Consider the following 22899-nt stretch of genomic DNA (forward strand, 5'->3'; position numbering starts at 1 on the left):
ATTCATTTTGTTTATTCCTTTGTTTATTCCATTTAATATACTTCTCATCTCAGATGTGTTCTTCATTTCTGACGGGTTCCCTTTTATAACTTCTATTTCCATTTTTATGTTTTTTTTATCTCTTTGTTGAAGTTCTCACTGAATTTATCTACACTTCTCAAAAGTTCATTGAGCATCTTTATAACCAGTATTTTGAACTCTGCATCTCTGATATTACTTGACTCCATTATATCTGGATCTCTGTTCTGTTCTCTCATATGGCTTCTGCTTCTTTGTCTTTCCATTTTGGCTGCCTTTCCATGTCTGTTTCTATGTACTAAGCAAAGCTCCTAAGTCTCCCAGTCTTATTAGTGTGGTTTTGTGAAGTAGGTGTCTAGCGGCACAGTCCTGAGAGGAGTTCAGCTTCAGGCCAAATTTAGCCTAAGCCTCTACCCTTCCCAGGCTACCTGTTAAGGTTCAGCAAGTACTCCAAGGATGCTGTGTTTATAGTTGCCTCAAAAGGCCACAGCAGAAACTGAAGCCAGCTGCCTCCAGTGTGAGTCTAGGTCCTGCTCAGCAAGGAGCACCTGACTCGCTAAGGATATACCTGGATGTAGCTTGGGTAGGGTGGAGAGTTTGGGGAGGCGGGGTTTCAGGGAATCCTCTGGGCAGAGCAACCTCTGTTATCCAGTTTGATGACATCACAGCAATGGCAGAGCTGTGTCTGGTGCACAGGTATGGGTCAGGGCTCAACAAAAAACGATGGATACCTCTAGCACTTCTGTACAGAGCGAGTCTCACCTCAGCCTCCACTCCGACAATGTCTCCCTGTAAGTCCCTCGTGCCCCCGCGTGCAGCCAGATCAGCACTGGTGCTCAGAGCAAGCAGGTCCATCACCGCAAAAATTCACTCGGGGACATGACCGCTTTAAGAGGTGTCTGCCGCTGTTGCAGCCCCAGTCCCACTCAGCCACTCGAGACCGGGCAGCACTGTGTCCTCCTCCTGTCCTACCTTCGGCTGTTGCAGGGTGCTTTCTTGTATTTATCACTAGTTGCATGGCTTGTTCATCTATATCCCAAGTGATTTTTCCTTTCTGCTGCTCTTTGTTTCCTTCACAACTTTGATTTGGTAGCCAGAGGGATGAACAGAGCCTCTATCATCTACACCATTTTTTTTTCCCCAGTCAGGAACATTATATTTTAAGATGGAATTCCTAAATACAGATTTTAGGTGGCTTTTCCATGCTCACCTAGAAGCCAGGTCAGCTTTGGATCAATCTACAGCTTCCTTTCTGCTCTGCTTTAAAGCCATCGAATGAAAGACTTGTTAGGAAATGAGAACTGGATTTTTGCTGCTAAGGTCCTTGTTTTTCTTCAACACACACACAAAAAATAGTTGCCTGTCTCCACCAAGCATTTCCTATTGGGGTTTGTATCACTATATTATAAAGACAAGGAAGAATAATATAGAGTATGGGAGGTACCGAAGTTTAGGCCTCATCACTGGGAAACGGTGTTAGTCTGGTCATACTTCTCCCACCCATTCCTCTATTCTCTTTTCCTTATGTCTCCCTTTTTCTGAATTTTCTGGTGCAATCTAACTCTGGCTTTTCATTAAGAATAATCTTAGCTCCTGTTAGGAACTGTATCACCATCCTTTTTCTCTTTGAGTGTTCTGTTGATCATTGAACATTTTTAACAGGTTTTGATGAATCTAAAATTACCAAAGTATATCCTATTCTTGATTAGAAGAATCCAATTCCAGTGACTGTTAGGACTTTGGGAATAGGAGATTTGTTTTAAACACTAAATATTCTCAGAAGGAGGAAGGAGCCAGAGGTGACCAATAATAGGAGAACACCTTGGCAGACAGGACCACGTGCATAAAGAAATCAATCGATTAGTGGGATAGGAGGAAAACAAAGCCTCAAGAGTGAGAACAGGTTAGCTTTGTTAGGGAGATGTTGGGAAAATACCATATAAGTCATATGAAGTCACAAAATTAAGGAGAGGGGAATGTGTCTCCCAAGTGGAGGGAAGGGGAAGATGCTACATTTTCACCCCTCTGACTTTTTTTTTTTTGTAATTCTCTTGATAATTATAATGAAAGGAGTAATGATGTTGCTGATTTTACTCTATGCATTTAAATTCTAATTGATATTTGATCCTTCTGTGTCCTGCTGAGGTGAAATAAAGCATGCTCTTTTGCACTTATATCCCTCTTTCACTCAAGAATTTGCATAAGAAGTGAAGGAATGTTTGCATTTATTGCATTTTAGTAATTGGCATCCTTGCTTTCATAATTCTACTCCACTTTCTATTCTAACCTCCTTACATTTCCTCTCAGTTCACCTTGGCAAAGAGAGGAACAATTAAGGTTTTAAGACAGCACTGCCTATCAGAGAATAGGGCAGTTGTTATGAGGTGCAGGCAGCAGACCTGTGGACTTTCGCAGAGCTGAAAGGTCCCTCAGAGATCACTTTGTCTTGTACAGATGAGGAAACTGAGGGTCATGAAGTTGAAATGACTCACCCACAAACATACATTTAATAGTCCTAGGTCTGGGGTTAGAGATTTGTCTCCGCCTCCAGCTTTGTTTTGATGATTTCATGAGATATAATTATATGTAAAAGGATTTTACATGCTGTCATGCACAAGGAAAGTTTGAGGGACTATTTTTTCTGGTTAATCAACAAAAGGCACTCTTATAAAATGTCTGCTGTGTGCTCTTTTTTTCATTTTGCAAGCTTTTGTGGAGAATGAATGTGCCTTGGTGACTTAGGTTAATGTAGCTCACCCATGCTACATATGCAGGCATGTCAGCCTCCTGGCATCCTGGCCTGAGTAACCATGCAGAACGGCAGGGGAGAATTTAGTGTTTGGATTGTGCCTGAGGCTAGCTATTGTCTCAGAGATACCTGATTTAGGACAGATGCCTACTGTAGTGCCTTCACTGCAAACAATAGAGATATTTATTTACTAACAGTGATAATGGACTAGGTGCCATGGTAGGCACAGCAAGTCTTAGGGGACAAAAAAGTAGATAAATAAAACACACCAGCCTCAATTTTACAATTGCCATATGGCCCAGTACGTGATGTGATGGAGGAGTGTAAGGTACTATGGACTGGCAGACATCAGTGAAGATGTGGTAGGGCAGAGGGAGCCTTGTGAAGGAAGGTGCATGTGGGTGAAAAGATGGGGAGAGGTGCTCTTGATAGAGGGGCCAGCATGTGACCTGGTGTAGAGGGATGGGAGAGCATGCCACATTGAAAAAAACTGCAGACACTGACTGTGGCATGACTCCTATGCAAGGCGATGGACTAATGAGGCTAGAGGCATCTCAATGGGTTATTCTAAAATCTTTGAGCCTCATACAGAAGGCTGTGGGAGCCACGAGGATTTTGAACAAATAAGTTTCAAACAGATTTTCTAGAAAGGTCCTTTCAGCAGAAAAAGAGATGACCCTAAGTGTCAAATCTAGAGGCAGGAAGCCAGTTGGTGGGGCTGGTGTGGCGATCATTCAGGTGATGTGAGATTGGATTCTCCTCCTATGCACCCCCAGTGCCTGGTGTTCAGGAGGTGGTCTATTTGAATGAGATTTGGTAACAATTTGAGCTTTTGTTGATTAAACAAGATCAGGAGTAATTTATGCAGAGAAAGAACGAGCTCTTCTACAGCCTAACTAGAATCTCTTCCTACAGAGACTTGTTAATAAAGAACATCACCAAAGTTACCAAGAGTTTCTGTAAAGGACTTAGACAATGATTTGGCCATATTTGGTTGAAGGTAATTACTTTGGAAGAAGTAGCTAATGCAGTTTCAGTTCTGAGAGGCCCTAATTCTCACGGCTGACATTTTGCATCTGTCTACCCACTGCCTCCCCCTCCATCTCTGCCCTCATTTGATCTCACCCATCAGGGCCATGGCTTCTCTTCCTATCAGCATGGGGATGTGGGCCAGAGGGAAAGACAACATACCTTTTCTAAGGGTTTCCTGCTTTGGGTTCAGTATTGGTTATTGTACCTTCAGAGTTAAACCCAAGCCACTTCCTTTCCATATCTGTACAGTGTTTGTCATTGAATTGACTGTACAGGTCCCCTGCTTTCTTTCATTTAAGGAACTGTTATCTTTTTTGTATCATAAGCTCCTAAAATTTGGAGAGTAAGGAATATATTTTGTTCTAAGAGTGAGCACTGCATCTCCACAGGCATAGAAGTACAATAAATAAATGTTTAATGTTGAGAATGGTGATGTAGGCATGTGATTAGTTACTTGGGAAATAACACTGAAGAGACGGGACAACTGTATTTTTACACAGATGTGTAAAATTTAACATTTCCCTGTTTTTGTACAATTCTTTATCCTCTTTCCTTAAGTTCTTACTTTGACCCTCATGACAACCATAGGAATCAAGTGGTCAGACATTTTTCCTCATATGACACATATGAAAACTGAGACATAGAAGGTCAAGGGACCCAGGCTTGTCATAGCAGATTAGATTATAACAAAACAAGGAACCAGCTAGTTTGACTCCATGGAATTCAGGCCAAAGCCTTTGGGCATGGTCGCTACTTCTCTTAAATATGAACGCACAAGCTGAGATTGCACCAGATAAAATATACAAATGTATAGTAGCTTCCAGATGGTAGAGATCTTGTTAAAACCTGAATAACACCCAGTGCATTGTCAAGCTTTCAGGATGTTCATTACAGAAGCTCTTGTAGAATCCACTAACCCCAGTAAACACTGTTATTTTTCTCAGGTTAAGAAATCAGGAAATGCAGATTCTCATCCAGAGTCTTTCTGGAACTAAATAACTACACAGCCATAGGCTTATAAATCAAGTAGCTCCTTAGACTTAGTTTCTCTAGGCTTCTTATTTGTATGTTGGTAGATCATCTCCCAAGTCCTTCCAAGCACCAAATTTATATTCAGCTGTAAAGTTCTCAGCAAAAACACCATTTCCACAAGACCTTACCTGTCCCTTAGACTAGGGGCTCCCCAGCACCCATCTATTTTCTGTACAACAGCCCATAGTATCCTCTCATAAAAGGCCTCACGCTTCTTTACAATGTGTCACTCTTTGCCTCTCTTCTGGAGGAGCCGAATGTCTGTCTGTGTCTGTCTTGTGTTTCTCTGTATTCATTCATTGCTTAAGTCTTAATACAATACATGACACATAGTAGGTGCTCAAAAAAATTTGTCAAGAAAATGAATAATTCAATAAACCTATTCTTATACACCTCAGTTTATTCACCTTTCGAGATCAAAACTAGAAATGAAGTGCAAATAATGAGGAGAAGGACAGGCCTGGTGATAGGATCCTTGTCAGCAGAAAGGTTGTTAAAGAGGCCTGAAAAATGGGTAGGAACCCTGGGAATCACTGCTGTCCCTTAGCACAGTCCTTCCTGGCAGCACTGTATAAGTTGATTGTCTCTGTAAGAGAACATCTATAGGTATCTGATCCTACAAATAAGACCTGCCATCTTCTGGGAGGAAAGCCCATCCTGTGAAGAGGAAACCTCAGGGTTTACATTGTTCTTCGCAGAGATTGGCTCCCACCCTCTCTCACCTGCATTTGCTCAAATGTGATTTTCATCATGTCATTCAGCCAACCCACCCCCTTCAACAGCAGTCCACTGCTACAGACGAGAAGAAACCCTCATCATGGCATTCTGAGGCCTCTGCAAACTGACTGTAGCCTGCCTCCTTATGCTGTCTCCCGCTGTATCCCCGCAAGTCCCCAAATCTGTCACACCAGACCCTAAACATATGCCTCATATCCATATCCATATATTTGAACTCTATTTTCTTCCTGTGGAGAATGCACTCTCACTTTTTCTCTATTTGTACAGATATGTTATTTTTGGTTTGTGTTTGTTTGTTTGTTGTTATTGTTGTTTTCATTTAATGTGAGCTCAGAGATCACTCCTCCATAAGATTTCTAATTCATATACTCTTCTCCCACCATCAAACTCCTGCAATCCTTGCCAGATAGCTCTTCGAGGATTCACACCTGATTGTCTTCTTCCTGGTGTTCATCTCCCTAGATGACCCCTAGTCCCTCTGTTCTTCTTGTCTTCAGGCTCCACTCGGTCCTGTCTTCTCTCTTCCTGTGCCTGGCTCACCCACTATGCCCTTCCACTCAAACCCTGACTGCAGAGCAGTGGGCATCTCTCTGACTCCTGCTTTTTGCAGCTTCCAAAGAATCTCACACTCCTTCTTCTTAAGAGTTTTCCCTTCTAATAACAAAACGTTTGTGGGAATTACAAACAGGACTGTCTTAGTTCTGGAGCCCCAGAAGAAGGCCCTGAGATTTGAATTTGTGTGAAAATGACTTATTAGGGAAGTGCTCCCTAGGGAATCCACAGAAGAAGTGGGTAAAGCAGAGCAGGGCAGGACAACAAGCTAAATGGAGGTTCAATTTTAGTCAACTAGCCATGAGGGTGGCTTTACCCTGCTATGGTAAGACCCAGGCGGGTACAGAGAGCAGGCTTCCACACTCTCACACAGTCTTCCCACTGCCTACTGCCCGGGGGGACACTCCTGGCTTTCTATGAGTGAGTGAAGAGGCTCCCACGATCTAAAGGCAGGCCTCCACAGAGAGTGATAGTTAGAAGCTGAAGCTAACAGAAACCTGGGGAGTTACACAGATATGATAAAAGGGACCTGGGGGAGCTTGGATGACATTGACAACTACAGTTTCCTGCACAGGTGGGGATATTACTGTGGATCAAAGACCCAGGGACCGAGGCCTGGCTTCCAGCCTCCCTTCAGAGTGGGCTCTCCAGCTGCTTGCACATCCCTTCTCTGTAGACCTGCTCTAACATGAGCCCTGGGACTCTTTCCTCCAGGGATTTTGTCAGCAATTGAGGCAGAGAAACAGGCGTATACTTTTCTTAGGTAAACGCACCTGTGAGTCTTTTTTCTAGATCTTTCTCTTCTAGCGAAGGCACTTTTAGAACTTCCCAGTCCTTAGTTCATGAGACAGAGGCAGTTGGCTAGGAACGCCAGTTGGCATCCCTCTCCCTGTGTCACGGCCCTCCCTACAGCTTCTCCTTGGAGCCGACTCCCATTTTATGATGGAGAAGGTGAGAAAAAGAAAGAGGACCGAAGCTGCTCAGTAGCCTTCTTTAACAACGAACCAGTTTAAGACATCTGCACTCCTCTGAGATGGAGTTCTTCAAACAACCATCTATCACAGGGGACAGATGAAATCTGACCCAAATGATGAGGTTTTCTACCTAGGGATTGAGGAAGGCCTCAGAGCTGAAAGCAGTTCCTTCCACTAGGAGCATTCATCTTGCTAGAGGATACCTCCCGCCCTCCAAGGTATCACATCACATGGATTAACTATCTGGAGAGGTCCAATTACTTCTTCTGCACTTAACTATTCTTATATTTCTTTGTTGTATTGACACCATTTTTCCGGATTCTGGGGGCCCTTTCTCCTCATGGGCCAGCAGAGGATGCACAAAAGGAAGAAGTGCTTTGCGGATGCTGCTTCTCTGTGTTGGTTCCGTTCTCCTGTCACTTTGTCTCGACCTCTTAGATGGTAGAAATAGCGCTTTGTAATTGGGCAGCCACTCTCTTGGGAGGAAGCCAGCCCGCTTACTGCTTTCTTTAACTTCTAGCTGGGCCGCAGACAATCATTTTAGACACAGTGACACTACCAAGAGGTGAAATGATGTGTGGCTGAGGTCATTTAGTGAGAAAACAGAGAAGGCCCCTCTAACACAAAAGCCCTCTTTAAAATTTTGGAATTCTAGCTTTATCAGCCTGTTCTTCCTCCCATGATACTATGGAGTCTGATGTAGCAGACTGCCGCTTCCTAGGAAAAGGAAAGGACAATTATGACCTTAAGCTGGATTGCTTTCATTTGAGCCCTCTCTCCCCTCATGTGGGTTCATACTTGCACACAGTCTCTGGGGTGAGAACCAGATAGAAAAGCAGCCTATCTCCTAACTGATCAGAACAGTCTGGGTATCCAGCTTCACACTCACTGGTTAGAAGTAAAACATTGGCTGCAGTTGATCTAGGTTATAGTTTTGGTCTTCTAAGCCATGAGGTTCTCTTTCTCATACTTGTGGTGTTCAAATCCTAAATATAGATGGTTCTTTAGAGATGATAGAAGTGGCCCAGGCCTGGGGAAGGAAATTAAAGTATTTCTCAACAAGGAATTGGAGGTGGAACTCTCCCCAGAGATGGGGCCACTCCTATGCACAGACCTGCCAAGCTGGTACATCTTTCTTGGGCACTCACAGGCCAACTTAAGAGGATCAGGGTACTTCCAGACCCCTTTCCAGCACAGCATCACATGCCTAATGTGTACCATCCATCCCAGTTTACCTGGGTGAGTCTTGGTTTTCCAAGTGTAATTGTAGGAAGTGTCTGAATTGGACAACAATTAGTAGTGTCCCTTCTACTAATATCCTGAAAGGCTGGGTCTGACTTCTCCAGGATGAAGCCCCATCTCGGATGTGAGCTTTATGTGGTTCAGCTGGTGAGGACAGAATCAGAGATGAGGAAAAAAGAAAGAGACTAGAGACATATTTAATTGCTGGAATTCTGTTTCTTCTTCCCAACTTCATCCCTTCCAGAAAGGGCCACCTTGCAAAGAAGAAAGAGACAAATGTTTGTGCCTTTCTTAACTATTGGTGATTTTTTGAGGTAGCCATTACACAGTTCTTCATTTTGGTTTTGTGGTCCTTCTTGTCTTCAGGATATAGTAAAACATCTTTTACATAGTATACTGCACAACCTGAAATTGTCAGGGTTCCTGCAGGGAAAAGAGGACATGCCCAAATGAGTAATTTGAGAAGAGTTTAACAAAGTGGATATTTACAAAGGTGAGTGCAAGAAAACCACAAGAGGTAGGTAGTCAGTACCTGAGCTAGTGCAGGAGGACATCATTAACACCTGTAGGCCTGAAGGGATAAGAGGAGGAAGTCATAGCTCTCACTAGAGAGAGAGGGTTGTGTGGAGAGGGCCACCAGCCAGGAGCTGTGATCTTTGATGGGGAGTTTAACCAGCCTGTGACATCCCCTTTCCTGCCTCCTTTACCCCATCTCCTGCCACTGCTTTCTTTGTATTGGCTGGGCTCAACTAAGCTGTAGGACTGGGGAGCCTGTTGATATGACCCATACTGGTCAGTCTGGATGGATCGAGGGAACACAGAAATAGCAATGTGCTAACTCACTGGTCTCATTTCTTGTAATTTTTCTCATCTACCAAAGCCTTACACACCTCAAAGACCAAATTTCCATTCTTTCACAAACATGCCAGTATTTTTTCACAGTTCCATTGTGCTTTCCTCTGTCTGAAATACCTTGCTCTACCCTTTTCTATTTAGCAAGCTCCTTCCAGCCTCAATGGCCACCTTAATTCTCACAAGATCTAAATTGTCCTGAAAGTAACGAATAGAGAAGCACATACTTCCTGCCTTGCCAGAACTCTACCTGTCACAAGAAGATGTAGCATGAACACACTATCAGTACACACCAGGAGGAAAGTGTGTCTGGAGAACATTTATGAGGAATTAAAAATATTTGCAGAGAAAAGGTAGTTGAGATACAGGATAATATTTAAAATTAGTCATGATGGGGAAATGGGAATTTGTCTAACAAACAATAAGGAAGAGCATTCCAAATAAATAGAGTGAGTCACTGAATCCTGAAAGTGAATGGAGTGCTCAGGTCACAGTGAAAAGCAGTTCAGCATACTAGTTACACATCATGCCTGAAGCAGTGTGGAGTGGGGGTGAGATGGGCTTTGTAGGAGGTCGTTCTCTGGAACCCAAAGTCAAATGGCAAATGAAGTCCAAGGTGGATTTCCAATGAATTTTCTCTCTCAACACTTCTGGGCTTTCTTCCCCAGGAGAGAAACATTGGTCTCCATGAAGGGGTCCAAGAATTCCTCATTTGTGTTTGGCCTCTGTTGAATATGTTAGGGAAAGGAATGGAAAGAAAAGCCTCCAGGTGGCCGGGCTTTGGTCACCTAGGGAAAAAAACGCTCTCTTGATTTTATCTGTGGTTATATATGATCAAGAAGCCACATTGTCCCAGTCATCTTAAGTTTAGAGTCCTTCCTCACCACATGGATGTAACACACAGTTATCAGATCAAGAAAAGCTTCTAGGACTATGGCTTACAAACATGATATGACTTATTGAACAGTCCCAAGCTTCCTCCACCATTTGAATTAGTATTAGGTTTATGTCACCAGAACAAATCAAAATACTGTGTCATTCATTTTAGCAGAGTCATTATCCACCTAACAACTCAATAGTTTCTTTGCGATTATGCTACTTTATTTGACTCAGACAGGAAGGAGATATGGATAGGTGTGCTTACCAAGAACTCATCTCAGAATTGCACAAAGCAAAGCCTTTTTGATTCACTCTCAAGACATTAGAGAGTGAAGGTGATGGCCTCCATCATTCTGATTGCCCCAAAGAGCAGAGGGAAGTATATGTACTTTGTATTTGTAAATTCAGGTTGGTGGGATATACAGAGTGGATATCCTCACAGCCTGCACCTTCAGTGGACATGGGCCCCATGGTCTTTTACTTTTCAGGAGTTTGTGAAACATGGGAGATTTTAATCAAACATTAATCAGTCAACAGATATTATTTATTGATTGCTTCCTTTGTACTCAATATGATGTTGTGTCAAGGCAACAAAGGAAAATAAGGCATGGTGCTTGCTTTTAAGAACTTACCATCTAGTCAGTGATGTGACATATATGTACACCTGAGAAAGCAGTAAGTATAATATATTATATAATCATATCATTTACTGGGTTTCTACTTCATACAAAGCATCACATTTATATTTGCGGTTCCGTTTAATCTTCTCATTAACCCCATGCAGAAGGAAAAGATATTTCCATTGCACATGAGCTAAATGAAACTCAGTGAGGTCAGAGGACTTGCTAAGAGGCCACAAGGAGAGAGCTGGGACTTTGCTTCCAGAAGATTGACTTCAGAGCCTGTTCTCTCTCCTCTTTCCTGACCACCCTCAGACTGTAGCTATCTGCCAGCCATGTGGACTCAGTGCAGTATGTTCACAGCTGGATTTTGCCCCTAGTCCCTTCACTTCTATCATAAGAGTTCCTTTTGCTTCTATCCAGGCATGATTAGTCTTGTCACTATCTTCATATTTAAGAAAGATTTCATAGCACACATCCATTTTTTTTTTCTAATGTTAAGCCAAAACAGTAGTGGTTGAGAGATTGCAAGGGCCGTGTGAATAGAACATAAGTTCAGGGTTTTTCTCCCTATATGACTCAAAACAATTTTATAAATACTGACACGAATTTAGATTCCAGTAGGGTCAAAATTAGCACCACCACTAGTGAAGGCTTCTCCTACAATAAAGAGCTAAAGTGCAGTGATGTCTGAATTTTCAGCAGACTGGCGATGAAGCAAACCAGTTTGCCCCTCTTTTGGTTTCCCCTAGAAGGAGATCTGGAAGATGCACCTGCCAGCTCCATGGAACCGAATGTTGGTATTCCGAGCCATTCCCTTTGTAATGTTTCTCTGTGAAGCTTGAGGGGAGGGGCTAGGCACAGGCCAAATGCTCAGAGGAACCAAACTTAGGGGCAGCTGGAGCATTTCTGTGTGATAAGAGAAGATTGTGACCAGGTGCTGTGAAGGGTGGAAGCACTCATTTCACTGTGGTCTGAAGCGTTGCTCGAGACATGTTGCTTTTCAAAACCAGTTAAAGGGCCATTTGATAGAAGGAATGGTTGGATTACCCACTGCCTGGATCCATTATAGTCTTCAGATCTTCTGGCAGGTGTGTTTAAGAAAGGCCAAGCTTGGATTTTCCTAGCTTTCTTCAATAATTCTCTTAATTTCAACACACTTAGTCTTTAGAAGATTCTAAGCACACATATATTTGTTCTCTATTTTTCTTTTAATTTCCAGCATGCTCATTAATATTCTCTCTCTTTTTTAGCTCTCTTTCACACACACACACACACACACACACACACACACACACACACACAAGTGCACACCTCCTAAAAGAAAGTATCTTGTATTCTTGAGTCCATGATTTTATGGTTTTATCCCTGCAGCACTTATCCGGGGCTCGTTTAATCATTTTTTTTGTTTTGTTTTGTTTTTTTGTCATTCCTCTAAGTATAATTCAGCAAATATAATAAAGCCAGTATTCAACAGCAAGATATTAAGGACATAGAGGGCTGCATTTTATTTATTTATTTGTTTGTTTGTTTGTTTGTTTGTTTTAAACTTTAGCATTGCATCAACATACAAGGCTCTACAACCCTGGCTCAGTTTTCTGTAAATGCAAAGTTCTCTGACCACAAAAAGGGAACAATGTTTAAGTTCTTGGATTTAATTTGTAATGACAGGATTCCTCAATGAATTCACTTTTTTGAATTTATATATTTTTTTATTTTTCAATTATAGTTGACAGGCAATATTATATTAGTTTCAGGTATACAACATAGTGATTAGACATTCCATTTTCATGAAATGTCTTTTTTCATCACTTTACTTTCAGTCTGTTTATGTCTTTCGATCTGAAGTGAGTCTCTTGTAGGCAGCATATGTATGGGTCTTGTTTTCTTATCCAGCCAGCTACTCTATGTCTTTTGACTGGAGCGTTTAATCCATTTACATTTAAAATAATTGTTGATAGATATGTAGTTGTTGCCATTTTATTATTCATATTTTTTATCTTTTTTCTTCTTTTTTTGTCTTAAAGAAGGCCCTTTAACATTTCTTGTAATATTGGTTTGGTGGTAGTGAACTCCTTTAGCCTCTTGTCTGGGAAGCTCTTTATCTGTCCTTTATTATAAATGATAGCTTTGCTGGGTAGAGTAATCTTGGTTTTAGGTCCTTGCTTTTCATTACTTTGAATATTTTGTGCCAAAGAGGGCTGTATTTTTAGAGTATTGACACAATTGGTGCAGCTGCAGACAGTTTGCAGGTGTGGCAGCTTTCTCTACAATGTGCTGTGCTCAGGTGCAAGATGATGCAGCAAGGGCCCCTGTGGCTAGTCCTCTCTGGTTGACTACACATGAGTTTTTTTTTATCTTTGAAGAGAATACATTGATGATTCATGCAGGCTAGACATCTTTGATAATCTGTGTTCAAATACACCAGGCCTACTCTCTTTAAGAAAAGCTTCTCCAAGCAAAGGAACAGAGTGCAGACATATACACAGACTTAGAAGGGCACTGTGACTCAGCAGTTAAAGGCTTTGCCAAGGCTCTGTCTGTCTGTATGTCTGAATTCTGCCAGTATGTTGCATAGGCCAGGCCATAGGCTCTCCATGGGGATGACACAGAAGGGGAGGGGAAGGCCACTCACACAAATACCAAAGGCTGATGGCCACTGGCTGGAGGGCTAGAGTATGGAATTGAAGGTCTTACTGAGGCTGAAGGACAGGAAGTTTTCAGAGCTGAGAGATGTTGAAGTTTGGGGAGTTGGGAGTTCCAGGTCTCAATCCAGAAGTATAAGTTTGCTTCTCTGTTCTTTGCATGTGTGGCAGGACAAGCAGAGGGAATGTTCAAGGTGGAAGCTTAGTATTTGCATGTGGAGTTCCAGATAGATGAGAGAGTTTCAAGGTTAGGTCAGGGAACTTCCAAACCTTTCTCTCTCTCCATATCTCTTCCTGGCTGCATTATACTGACCTGTGACTAGTTTCATAATGATAAGTGGCCATCTTCACCCACACTTCTCTGGGTTAGTCATGGAGAATTGAATTTGAAACCTTCCTTGCTCCCAATTAATCACCTTTCCAAGGCAGATGAAACATCATGGTGTGTTTTAAGAGTAACTTTGTAGAACTATATTAAGGACCATCTCTGTAAGACAGGGAGCCTGTTGACTGAATTCTCACCCAAATCTTCCAACTTCCCACCAACCAAAGCATTCGCTCTGGCTGAAAGAGCAATTGTGCTCTTTTCTAAGGGAAAAAAAAAAAAAATCTTGAAGAACTGTATTCTCTGCATTGTCGTGGAGACTCAATAAATGAGACAGATAGATGGGGGCAGGTATGAGGAGGTGACAGGAGCTGGCGGCCAAGTTCCCTTTGTGATTCATCTCTGCAGAAGCCAGCGTTAATGCCGTGGAGACTCAGCAAGACTGATCTCCAGTAGCGACAGTTTGGACATCTAAACATGACCTTGGATGTGCCCAAACCACAGCTGAAGTTATGCCAACTTTTCAGTGTACTATATCACAGGGGCCTCATAACCGTGCTGAAAATTGGCTGCGTTTGGAGCGTTAGAGTATCTGCAAATGAACATCTTTTGTCCTGTAAGTGTGATGCAATGTTGTGAGACGGCTTCCATTTCAGTCGATTTCCAATGATTAGACACTCATAAGGAGGCCCAGGATAGTCCTGTATTTACCAAGAGGCCATGAGATGTCCTCATTGTGGGCATCAAAAGCAACGATTCAAGCAGTTTAGAGGTTGTTGATCAGCATTTTTTGCACCATGGCCATTCACCTGATATCTGGTCAAATTTTAGCTATTGGAGGAAAAAAATAATTAGGACTCTGCTTCTGGGTTCCCAAAACATATTGGTTACAAGAAAGTTCTCTCAGGTAAGGAAATGGAAAACCGTTTCAAATAAGAGTCATTCATTCCCTAGTGCCCACTCGCTTGGCTGCTCTCATCAGAAAACAGATGTCTAAATTAATGGTTTTCAAAATGTGGTCTTCAAACCAGGTAGGAAAGCCCAGAAATCTGTATTTATCAGAGCTTCCTGGCAATTCTGGTGCACATTGAATTTAAGTGTTATAAAGCCTTTCAGGAAGTCTGAAAAGGACATTCAACAAATTGAACTTGAGGAAAAAAAAAACAAAACAAAAAATCCTGGGTCTGAATCTCGGTTCTTCAATTTAGTAGTGATGTGATCTTAATTGATTTGGATATTTCTTAACCTCAGTTAACTCATCTATAAATTGCAATGATAAGTGAACCCAGTCAAGTTTTTGAGATGTTAAAATAGTGTATATAATAGGCTTGCTCAGTACCAAACACATAGTAATATGTGTTCAATGAATGTTAGTCATGACTATGAATTTCACCAGTTTCTCCACTTGACTCTAAGCAAAATTTAAAATAGGAGCCACCTTTAAGGTCATTCATATGAATAACATTCCATATATGTTATTAGCAAAGCGAGCTGTGGAGTATATTGTTCTTAAGGGATTTCAAACCATTGTAGTTCAAAACCCACATTTCAGGTGAGGCAGTCTGAATGTAGAGCATCAGGTCTGTGAAGAATGTATGGGAAGGTGCAGCATCAGGTGCTTCTATCAGCTCTGCTTCTCCACCTCTCATTCACTCTCAGAGTATATTCTGGATATTGTCATCAAAGCCAAAAGGAAGTCTTGGAGTACACTCCTACCAGTCCAAACTTCCTGTGCATCTGGCTACCTAGACATGTGATTAAAATGCAGATTTCAGTTTATTACATTTGCAGTGGGGCCTGAGATTCATGTTTCTAACAAGCTTCCCATTGATGCTGATCTGCTGGTTTTCTGACTACACTTTCATATAGAGAGGCTATCACATTTGCTCAGTGCTTCTCAAACCCTTACATGCATATGATTCACCTCTAGATTTATGCTATTTAAGGCATGGTCTAGGGGCCATCAGCAGGCTTATCACCTGGGGGATTACTAAATATGCAGATTCTTAGGTACCTCCCCTGACCTACCAAATCAGAATGTGCATTTCAGTAAAATCCAAGGAGATTTATAAGCATGGTAAAGTCAGATCCATTCAGGATGTGTGTTTATTCACCTGAGGTCCTGCAACCAGAAGGACCCTGCACTTGATTAAATGCTCTGCTGTCACCATCTTGAAATTGTTAATAATTCTCAACCAAAGGGTTCTGCATTTTCATTTTGCACCAAGCCCCACAAATTATATATCTGGTCCTGGATACACTACTCTACACAAGGATTTTTAAAACTTTGGTATGTATGTATATGACTTAACTGGGATATTATGAGAAATTCATATTTCTGAGTTCCCAAAGATTCTGAATCAGTAGGACAAGAGAATCTGTCACAAACTGCTCATATGTTTCTGATGCAAGTGGTTCGTGTGCACTTTCAGAAATACTCCCTGATTGTTCCCTAGTTAGGTCTTCCATCATTGTCATCTGTGCTGCCCAGAAAACACAATAAGCAGCACGGAACTTGCTGGACACCAGAGCCAAGGCATTTCTGGTTGAGCAGTTTTCTCTACAGGAGATCTCAGCAAGGCTTCCCACCTGCACCTGAGTGGCCCTGCTATAACTGTATGACATTTACACAAGTACAGGCAGAAAAGATGCACAGTACAAGATATCTCGAGAGTGACTGCCTGGGGAAGCTGGTGTGCTCAGCAGCAGTTCTTAGGCTTTTTGCGGTCACAGACCATTTTGAAAATTCAGTGTAAGAAATTGTCCCTCCCAATGAAAAACTTACCTTGCACATCCCAAGAAGCACACAGGACCAGGAATTAGACAACCTGACTGAGAGGTCCGACTTCACTTCCTAGCTCTCTAACCTGGGGCAAGTCACCAGACCATTCCTAATCCTGGAGTCCTGATCTTTAAAGTAGAGAATGGGTAAGATCATCTATGTCACAGATTTGTTGCAAGAATCAAATGAGACAGTGTGGATGTAAAAGTCCTTTTAATACTGCAAAAGAATATGTAAAATTGAGGCATCATTATACATACTGTGCTACATTGCCATTTCCAGTGTTATAGTTAGGATCAGGACGGTGTGTTTGTGAATTTAGCCTAAGGCCATAGAACATACTTGGTGTAGCAATAGAGGGAAATGAATGCAGACAGAGGGATGTAATGAGGACTTAGCAAGAGTAGCTGGGAAATCTGAAAGTGTAGGAAAAGAGAAGGGAGCTTCCATAATTTGGGGACTCCAGATGCAAAAATAAAAGAAAGAACATCTATTTTTACATGTGCAAACAGTTTTGAGATTTTGAAAAATGCCTTTAGTTTAGCAATAATTGAACATTTCTGTCCTTTGATATAATGAAGATAAGTAGCAATGGTGGTGGTCCATATTTAGTTTTTACTTCAGAAGCCTCTGTAAGAATCTGCTATTTTGAGATGAGAAAAATAATGTTTAGTAGTTAAAATCTGGGTTTCTGATCTAGCACATATTATCTGCGTGACTTGGAAAATATTTAATTTCTCTGTTTTTCAATTCTTTTTACCAGTGGAACCTTCCTCACAGGGTTCTTGTAAGTACTGAATGACTTGAAATACCTAAAACACCTAGAAAATAATGTGAGGGATTATCTTCATCAGCATCATGGAAATCCTTAAGCCAAGGGAATGCTCATCATGTTCAAAGAGCCAAGCTATTCTGAGTGTGGAAGATGACTCCAGATTATAACTATGAGTGGTTAAGACTAATGCAGTAGTCTTGAGCTCATGTGGTTCAGAAGCGCTGAGGTAGCCCATGTTCTAAGGCTATAAGCCCATTAAGACCAATGCTACCAAATTCCAGAAAATGCCACCAATGACAAATCAGACAAGATAGATGTACATGTGTATACTGGGGGCAGGGAATGAAGACAAGGCATAAAAAGTCATCTTAGCCTTGCCATGAACCCCACTCTGATGGGTCCCATTTTCTCTCCAGTCCCCTGACTTATCCATCTGGTCTTCCTTCCAGGTGCACGATTGACAACCGAGTCACCCGGGTGGCCTGGCTAAACCGCAGCACCATCCTCTACGCTGGGAATGACAAGTGGTGCCTGGACCCACGTGTGGTCCTCCTGAGCAACACCCAAACCCAGTACAGTATTGAAATCCAAAATGTGGACGTATATGATGAGGGCCCGTACACCTGCTCTGTACAGACGGACAACCACCCCAAGACCTCGAGGGTCCACCTCATTGTGCAAGGTAGGTAGGTGGGGTTAGTCTAGGAGGTCTGAGTGGGTGACTGGGAGAGCCTGTATTAAACACTTTTTCTGTGATCCTCAACAGAGATGAGTTCTGTTTGTTCCATCCAGTGAAGACAACTTTCTAATTGTCATTTTTTTCAATAGATGCTGAATTTTCAAATAATTTTCCCATTAAATAGGACTAGGATTTTATTTTATTTTTTTTACTTTTGTTTGAATAATATATTTTCTCAGAAAATATCTTCTGATTATTACTTTCCTTGGCTTTTTCTCTTCTAAGTTTTAGGATCCATCCAATTCTAAGCTCACTCTATTTTAAGACCAGCATTTCAGCTCTTCTGGTACTCTACGTCTGCCATACCCTCACATAGCCTTCGGAGAAAGCACAGCCAAACACAGACGCTCTGGGCACCCAGCTGGAATGATCCTTCACAAACCTCCATCGTTTCCAGCTTGCTTCATCTTCTTTCGCCTCCCAGTCCTGGGTTTCTGATACCACATCTTCTCTCTATTAACTATGTCCGATTCTCTATGTTTTGCTTGAACCCCAGCTCTCCTCTTTTAATTCTGCACCCATTATCCCTAGCTTTCAAGAACTGTATATTTGTTTTGTTTTTGCATCTCTTTTGGTTCTCTTCTCTCCATGATTCTCAAGCCCTGAGAATGCTGCTCGCCTGTTCCCCACGAAGCAGAACTGGTCCTGGGGCATTCAGACAACACTTAACCACGATGGGCAGATTCTTAACTAGAGAGTGAGAATTCAGAATCCGATTGTGCCACTTTTTGGCCATGAGACCTTGATCAGGTTACCAACTGAACCTCAGGGTTTTCATCTGTAAAATGGAGTCAATGTTGTGAGGAGCTGTGGTGAGGGTCACACTTTACATGTGCTAATGTGTTTGACACTTAGAAGAAGACCTGACACACAGAGGTGCGATTTATGTGTCAGCTCTTTTTTTAAAAGTCATTGTTATTTTTAAACATTTTAAGACATCCTTTACAGTGGACCAAATACTTTGCTTTATTATCTCAGATGCTTAAGCCCCTGAGCCACTGAGCCCAGCTCCTCTGTTGCTGTGTCTTTCCTAGTCTAATTCTCAGTTCCCTTCGTCCAGCTAAATGCAGGTCCAGGGGCTCCTTCATCTGCCTCTCTTTGTCATTGTGCACAGGGAAATGGTAGCGTCCTTGGATGCTTGGTTAGAGAAACAAAAGCTAGGACGGTGGCTCAGGAAGGAAGAACACAAAAGAGATGGAAGAATTAAGGGAAAGCTAACTGTGAGAAGGTAGGAGAAGGTACAGCCTGGATCATGGATATGTCCTATGATGAGCAAGATGGGGTGGCCAATGATGAAAAGAGGACACAACGAGACTGAGAACAGTGTGGACATTGGCTCTGGTGAGAGATTATGCCAGTGGAACATCTGAGCCTCTTGCCTTATGGCAAAGCTTGATCCTACCAAGTCGTTTTTTATCTTTATTTTTTTCTTACTCGTCCAAAAGAAAATTATGATGGCTTTTATTTTATTGGTTCTGTAAATGAATATTTCAAACTGCTGGGTGCTAACAGCATTTTTTAAAGGAAGTAGAGTTGCAAAAGAGGTATCAGAATGTATTACAAATAACAGAGTAGGGATTATTTTGGAAGATATTTTTTTTATTGTAAGTTTTTAATATAAAATATATTTCTTTTTTTTTTTAATTGTGGATAATCAGCCAAAAAGGGCTGGGAATCACTATTCTGAAGAGTTTCCCTGAATAATGCAGTGGCATCATTTACAATCTATACCAGGCAGTGTGTTTGAAGCCTTCCCCCAGCACCCATCATGCCCCCTACACACACAATGGATGAGAGCAGGGTATCCCACAATGACGAGGAAACACTATGAACTGTGCACTATTACAGACATTTGTTTTAGGAAGCAAGACCTGAATGGAACAGGAAAATCGAAGGAATAGTGGAAAATTCTGAAGCCTCCTTGAAAACAAGCACCATGTTTTTGTCATTTTTTTTTTTTCATAAGCCTACACAGTCTTGTCCTAAGCACCTGGTGAGTGGCCTTATACAAAGTGTGCATTTAATAAATGCTTATTTAAACAAATGGCTGGGATTATAGCTCCAAAGTCCTATATAGGGTCAAAGAGTGAAGGTTGCATACATGTGGGGGTGGAGAGATGGGAGGAGGCGAGGAGATGGAGTATACATCAGTCTTCGCTCATGTCCAAGCTAATAGAAAATGTCTAATCCCCAGCTAGGTGTTTCCATTTGTGATTTGGCTAGGTGCCCTTATAGCATGACACACCACCTCAAGTATTGGAATCTCATCTTAGGCTAATTTTCGAATGCTGATGGGTATATTGATCTGGAGACAAGCTGGGTTAAAAAAGGCACTGGTCTTGTACACAGACTCAGCCCAAGCTAATCCGCTGTCAATATGCCTGGCCTGAGCATTATTGACACTTTAATGAATAGAAGACCACAGTTTTCCAGAGCCAACCTGTCCTCCCTTTTAAAAGCAATCAGACAAACTAAGTAGAGCCAGATTCCCCTGTTTCTGTATTGGAAAGAGGATATATCACCATCTAGGATTTAAAAAAAAAAGAAAAAGAAAAAGAAATTATTTATCATGGAATCATTTATTGTACTGAACATCAATCTTAATTCCCCCACCAAAAGCTGACTGTCTGGATTTTGTTGAAGTTACTATTCAACCTTGAGCAGAATGCTGCAGAAATGAAAGTTAGGCATATTAAGTTTTCAAAGTGGTATTGTCATCATTAAACACATACACACACACACACACACACACACACACACACACACACACACACACACAATAGCAGCAAAAAAAACTAAACTGGTATTCTACCCACGAGAATATGTATTTATGTATATGTAGTCAACTTTATATATAAATAAACTCACACAGAAAGAAGGTAATGCGTTTTCATAGTATTGTGTGATCTGCTGAAGGTCTGGGGTTGTCTTTCTCATTATTATGAAATAATGCCTTCTGCCCTACTAGTTCTTTGTACTGGATCTTCTATATGGCTATGATTCAATATGTGTGGTTCTTGCTGACAGCCAGGATGCCGTCTTTGCATCTGCCTAAGAATCAGACCCTCTGTGTATGCACTCATTCATGCCTTCATTCACACAGTCAATGATCACCAAGAAACAGCTCTGGTTACTGGTATCCTAGCCAAGCACTTAGCCTTGGAAGATGAATAAAAACTGCCTTGGAAGAGTAAGTTCCCACTCATGTATCATGTTTGCCCAAATCGTCCCCAGGAATTTAACTTCCAGGAATATAACTGCTGTTAGCTGAATCCTTCCTGGGCACCAGCCTGCTCCAAACACTCCTGGACACACCTGCAGTGTGGGTCCTCTTTCCCCCATGGCTTACGAAATGACATTTTAATAGAATTCAGAAATGACCTATACAGAAGTCAGGCTGGTCTCTTTACACAGCAGACAACTTTCCCAGGCTGCTAAGTCCTGGTCTGTCCATTAGCTCAAACACAAGAGTGAAGGGCTATGTGCCTTTCTTTGGTTCATGTGTTCTAGAGCTTTGGCTGTAAGCATGATCTGCAGTCATTTCACTAGTGGCGAGTTCTAGATTTGTGCTTTTTTCTCTAGACCAGCGGTCTCCAACCTTTTTGGCACCAGGGACAGGTGCTCCTATGAGAATTTAATGCCTGATGATCTGAAGTGGAGCTGAGGCAGTGATGCTAGCACTGGGGAGCAGCTGCAAATACAGATTAAACTTCACTCATTGGCTCACTGTTCACCTCCTGCTGTTTGATCCAGTTCCTAACAGGCCATGGACTAGGTATCGGGGACCCTGCTCTAGACTATTTTAAAAACTGCTGATAATACTTCATAACAGCTCTGGTTACTGGTTACCTTGTAGTAAATGAAAAATGAAAATGCTTCTTTTTTATCAGCGAGTCATTACTTTTTATCTCACTACCTGTTGCCTTTGGAATGTATCCTCCCTTTGTTTTTTTGTTTGTTTTTACTGTATGTATGTATGTATGTATGTATGTATGTATGTATGTATGTATTTAGGAAGATAGCTCTAAGGCTACCTAAACTCTTAATCTCTCCTAAATCTTCCCCATGCTTGTGGGGGGCAGGTGGTTTTCAAAGGTCCAGGTAGGACTGGTCAGTGTCTGGTGCAGAGACTGGCTGGAGTCAGGCTAGCCAGGACTGTAGTGGAGAGGCCCTGCAGTGGGAAGCATAGGGAGATGGAGGAGCCACTATTAAGTATAGCCATGGAAAACACCAGGCAAAATAAGAGTGAGTTTCAAACCGCAGATAACTCAGCCTGCATGGTCAGGCATGTAAGAAGAGCCTGTAGGAAGATGATGCTGCTTCTGATTTGTACTGAATAGAGTCAGCATGGAGGGAGGAGCAGGTGTGTGGCTTCAGACAGAGCCCAGGATCTCATGTGGAATAAGTATCCTGGTCAAGTCAAGAACAGGGGCAGCCTTGGTGAGGAGAGTGGCCCTGGAACCAGTGTAGAAGGGAGGTGGAGGATAAGGCAACAGGGCTGGAGGTGACAGAAAAACTGAGCTCAGTAGCTACTCATTACAATGTCTATTTAAAATTAAATTTAAATTAGCTAAAACCTAATAAAACTTAAAATTTACTTCTTCGGTCACATTAGCCTCATTTCAACTACTTCAGTAGCCACAGGTAACCAGTGGCTACTGCATTGGACAGTACAGATGTGGAATAGTCTCATCATTGTAGAAAGTTCTGGGCAATGCTATAAGTGATTACTATCATGGGCCAGGGATTAAAGCAAGAGTGAGTTTTATGGACCTGAAGGGCCAGGTGTGGTATAGAAAGGAGACTGGAATTTTGTAGAAAAGATGGAAAAGAAAAGATAATAAAAGCTGGAGATCTTTTAAAGACAAAAGAGAATTATTGAAAAAGATAAAGCACTGGAGTTCCTCTGTTAGCTAGAACAGAGAAGAAGGTCTGGAGTCCGAAG

General features: G+C 41.9%; 1 protein-coding gene across 4 annotated transcripts in view; it reads left to right on the forward strand.

Moving 5' to 3' along the window:
* The window catches only part of NTM (neurotrimin), a 902803-nt gene that overhangs the window by 712556 nt on the left and 167348 nt on the right, over positions 1-22899 (forward strand). For all 4 annotated transcript variants that reach the window (XM_039878846.1, XM_039878844.1, XM_039878845.1 and 1 more), the window contains exon 3: positions 17665-17897. In XM_039878846.1, coding sequence (XP_039734780.1) covers positions 17665-17897 — 233 coding nt within the window. The remainder of the gene's footprint in view (positions 1-17664; positions 17898-22899) is intronic.

Source organism: Pteropus medius, unplaced genomic scaffold (assembly GCF_902729225.1).
Source record: "Pteropus medius unplaced genomic scaffold, Ma_sr-lr_union100, whole genome shotgun sequence".
Lineage (NCBI taxonomy): Eukaryota > Metazoa > Chordata > Mammalia > Chiroptera > Pteropodidae > Pteropus > Pteropus medius.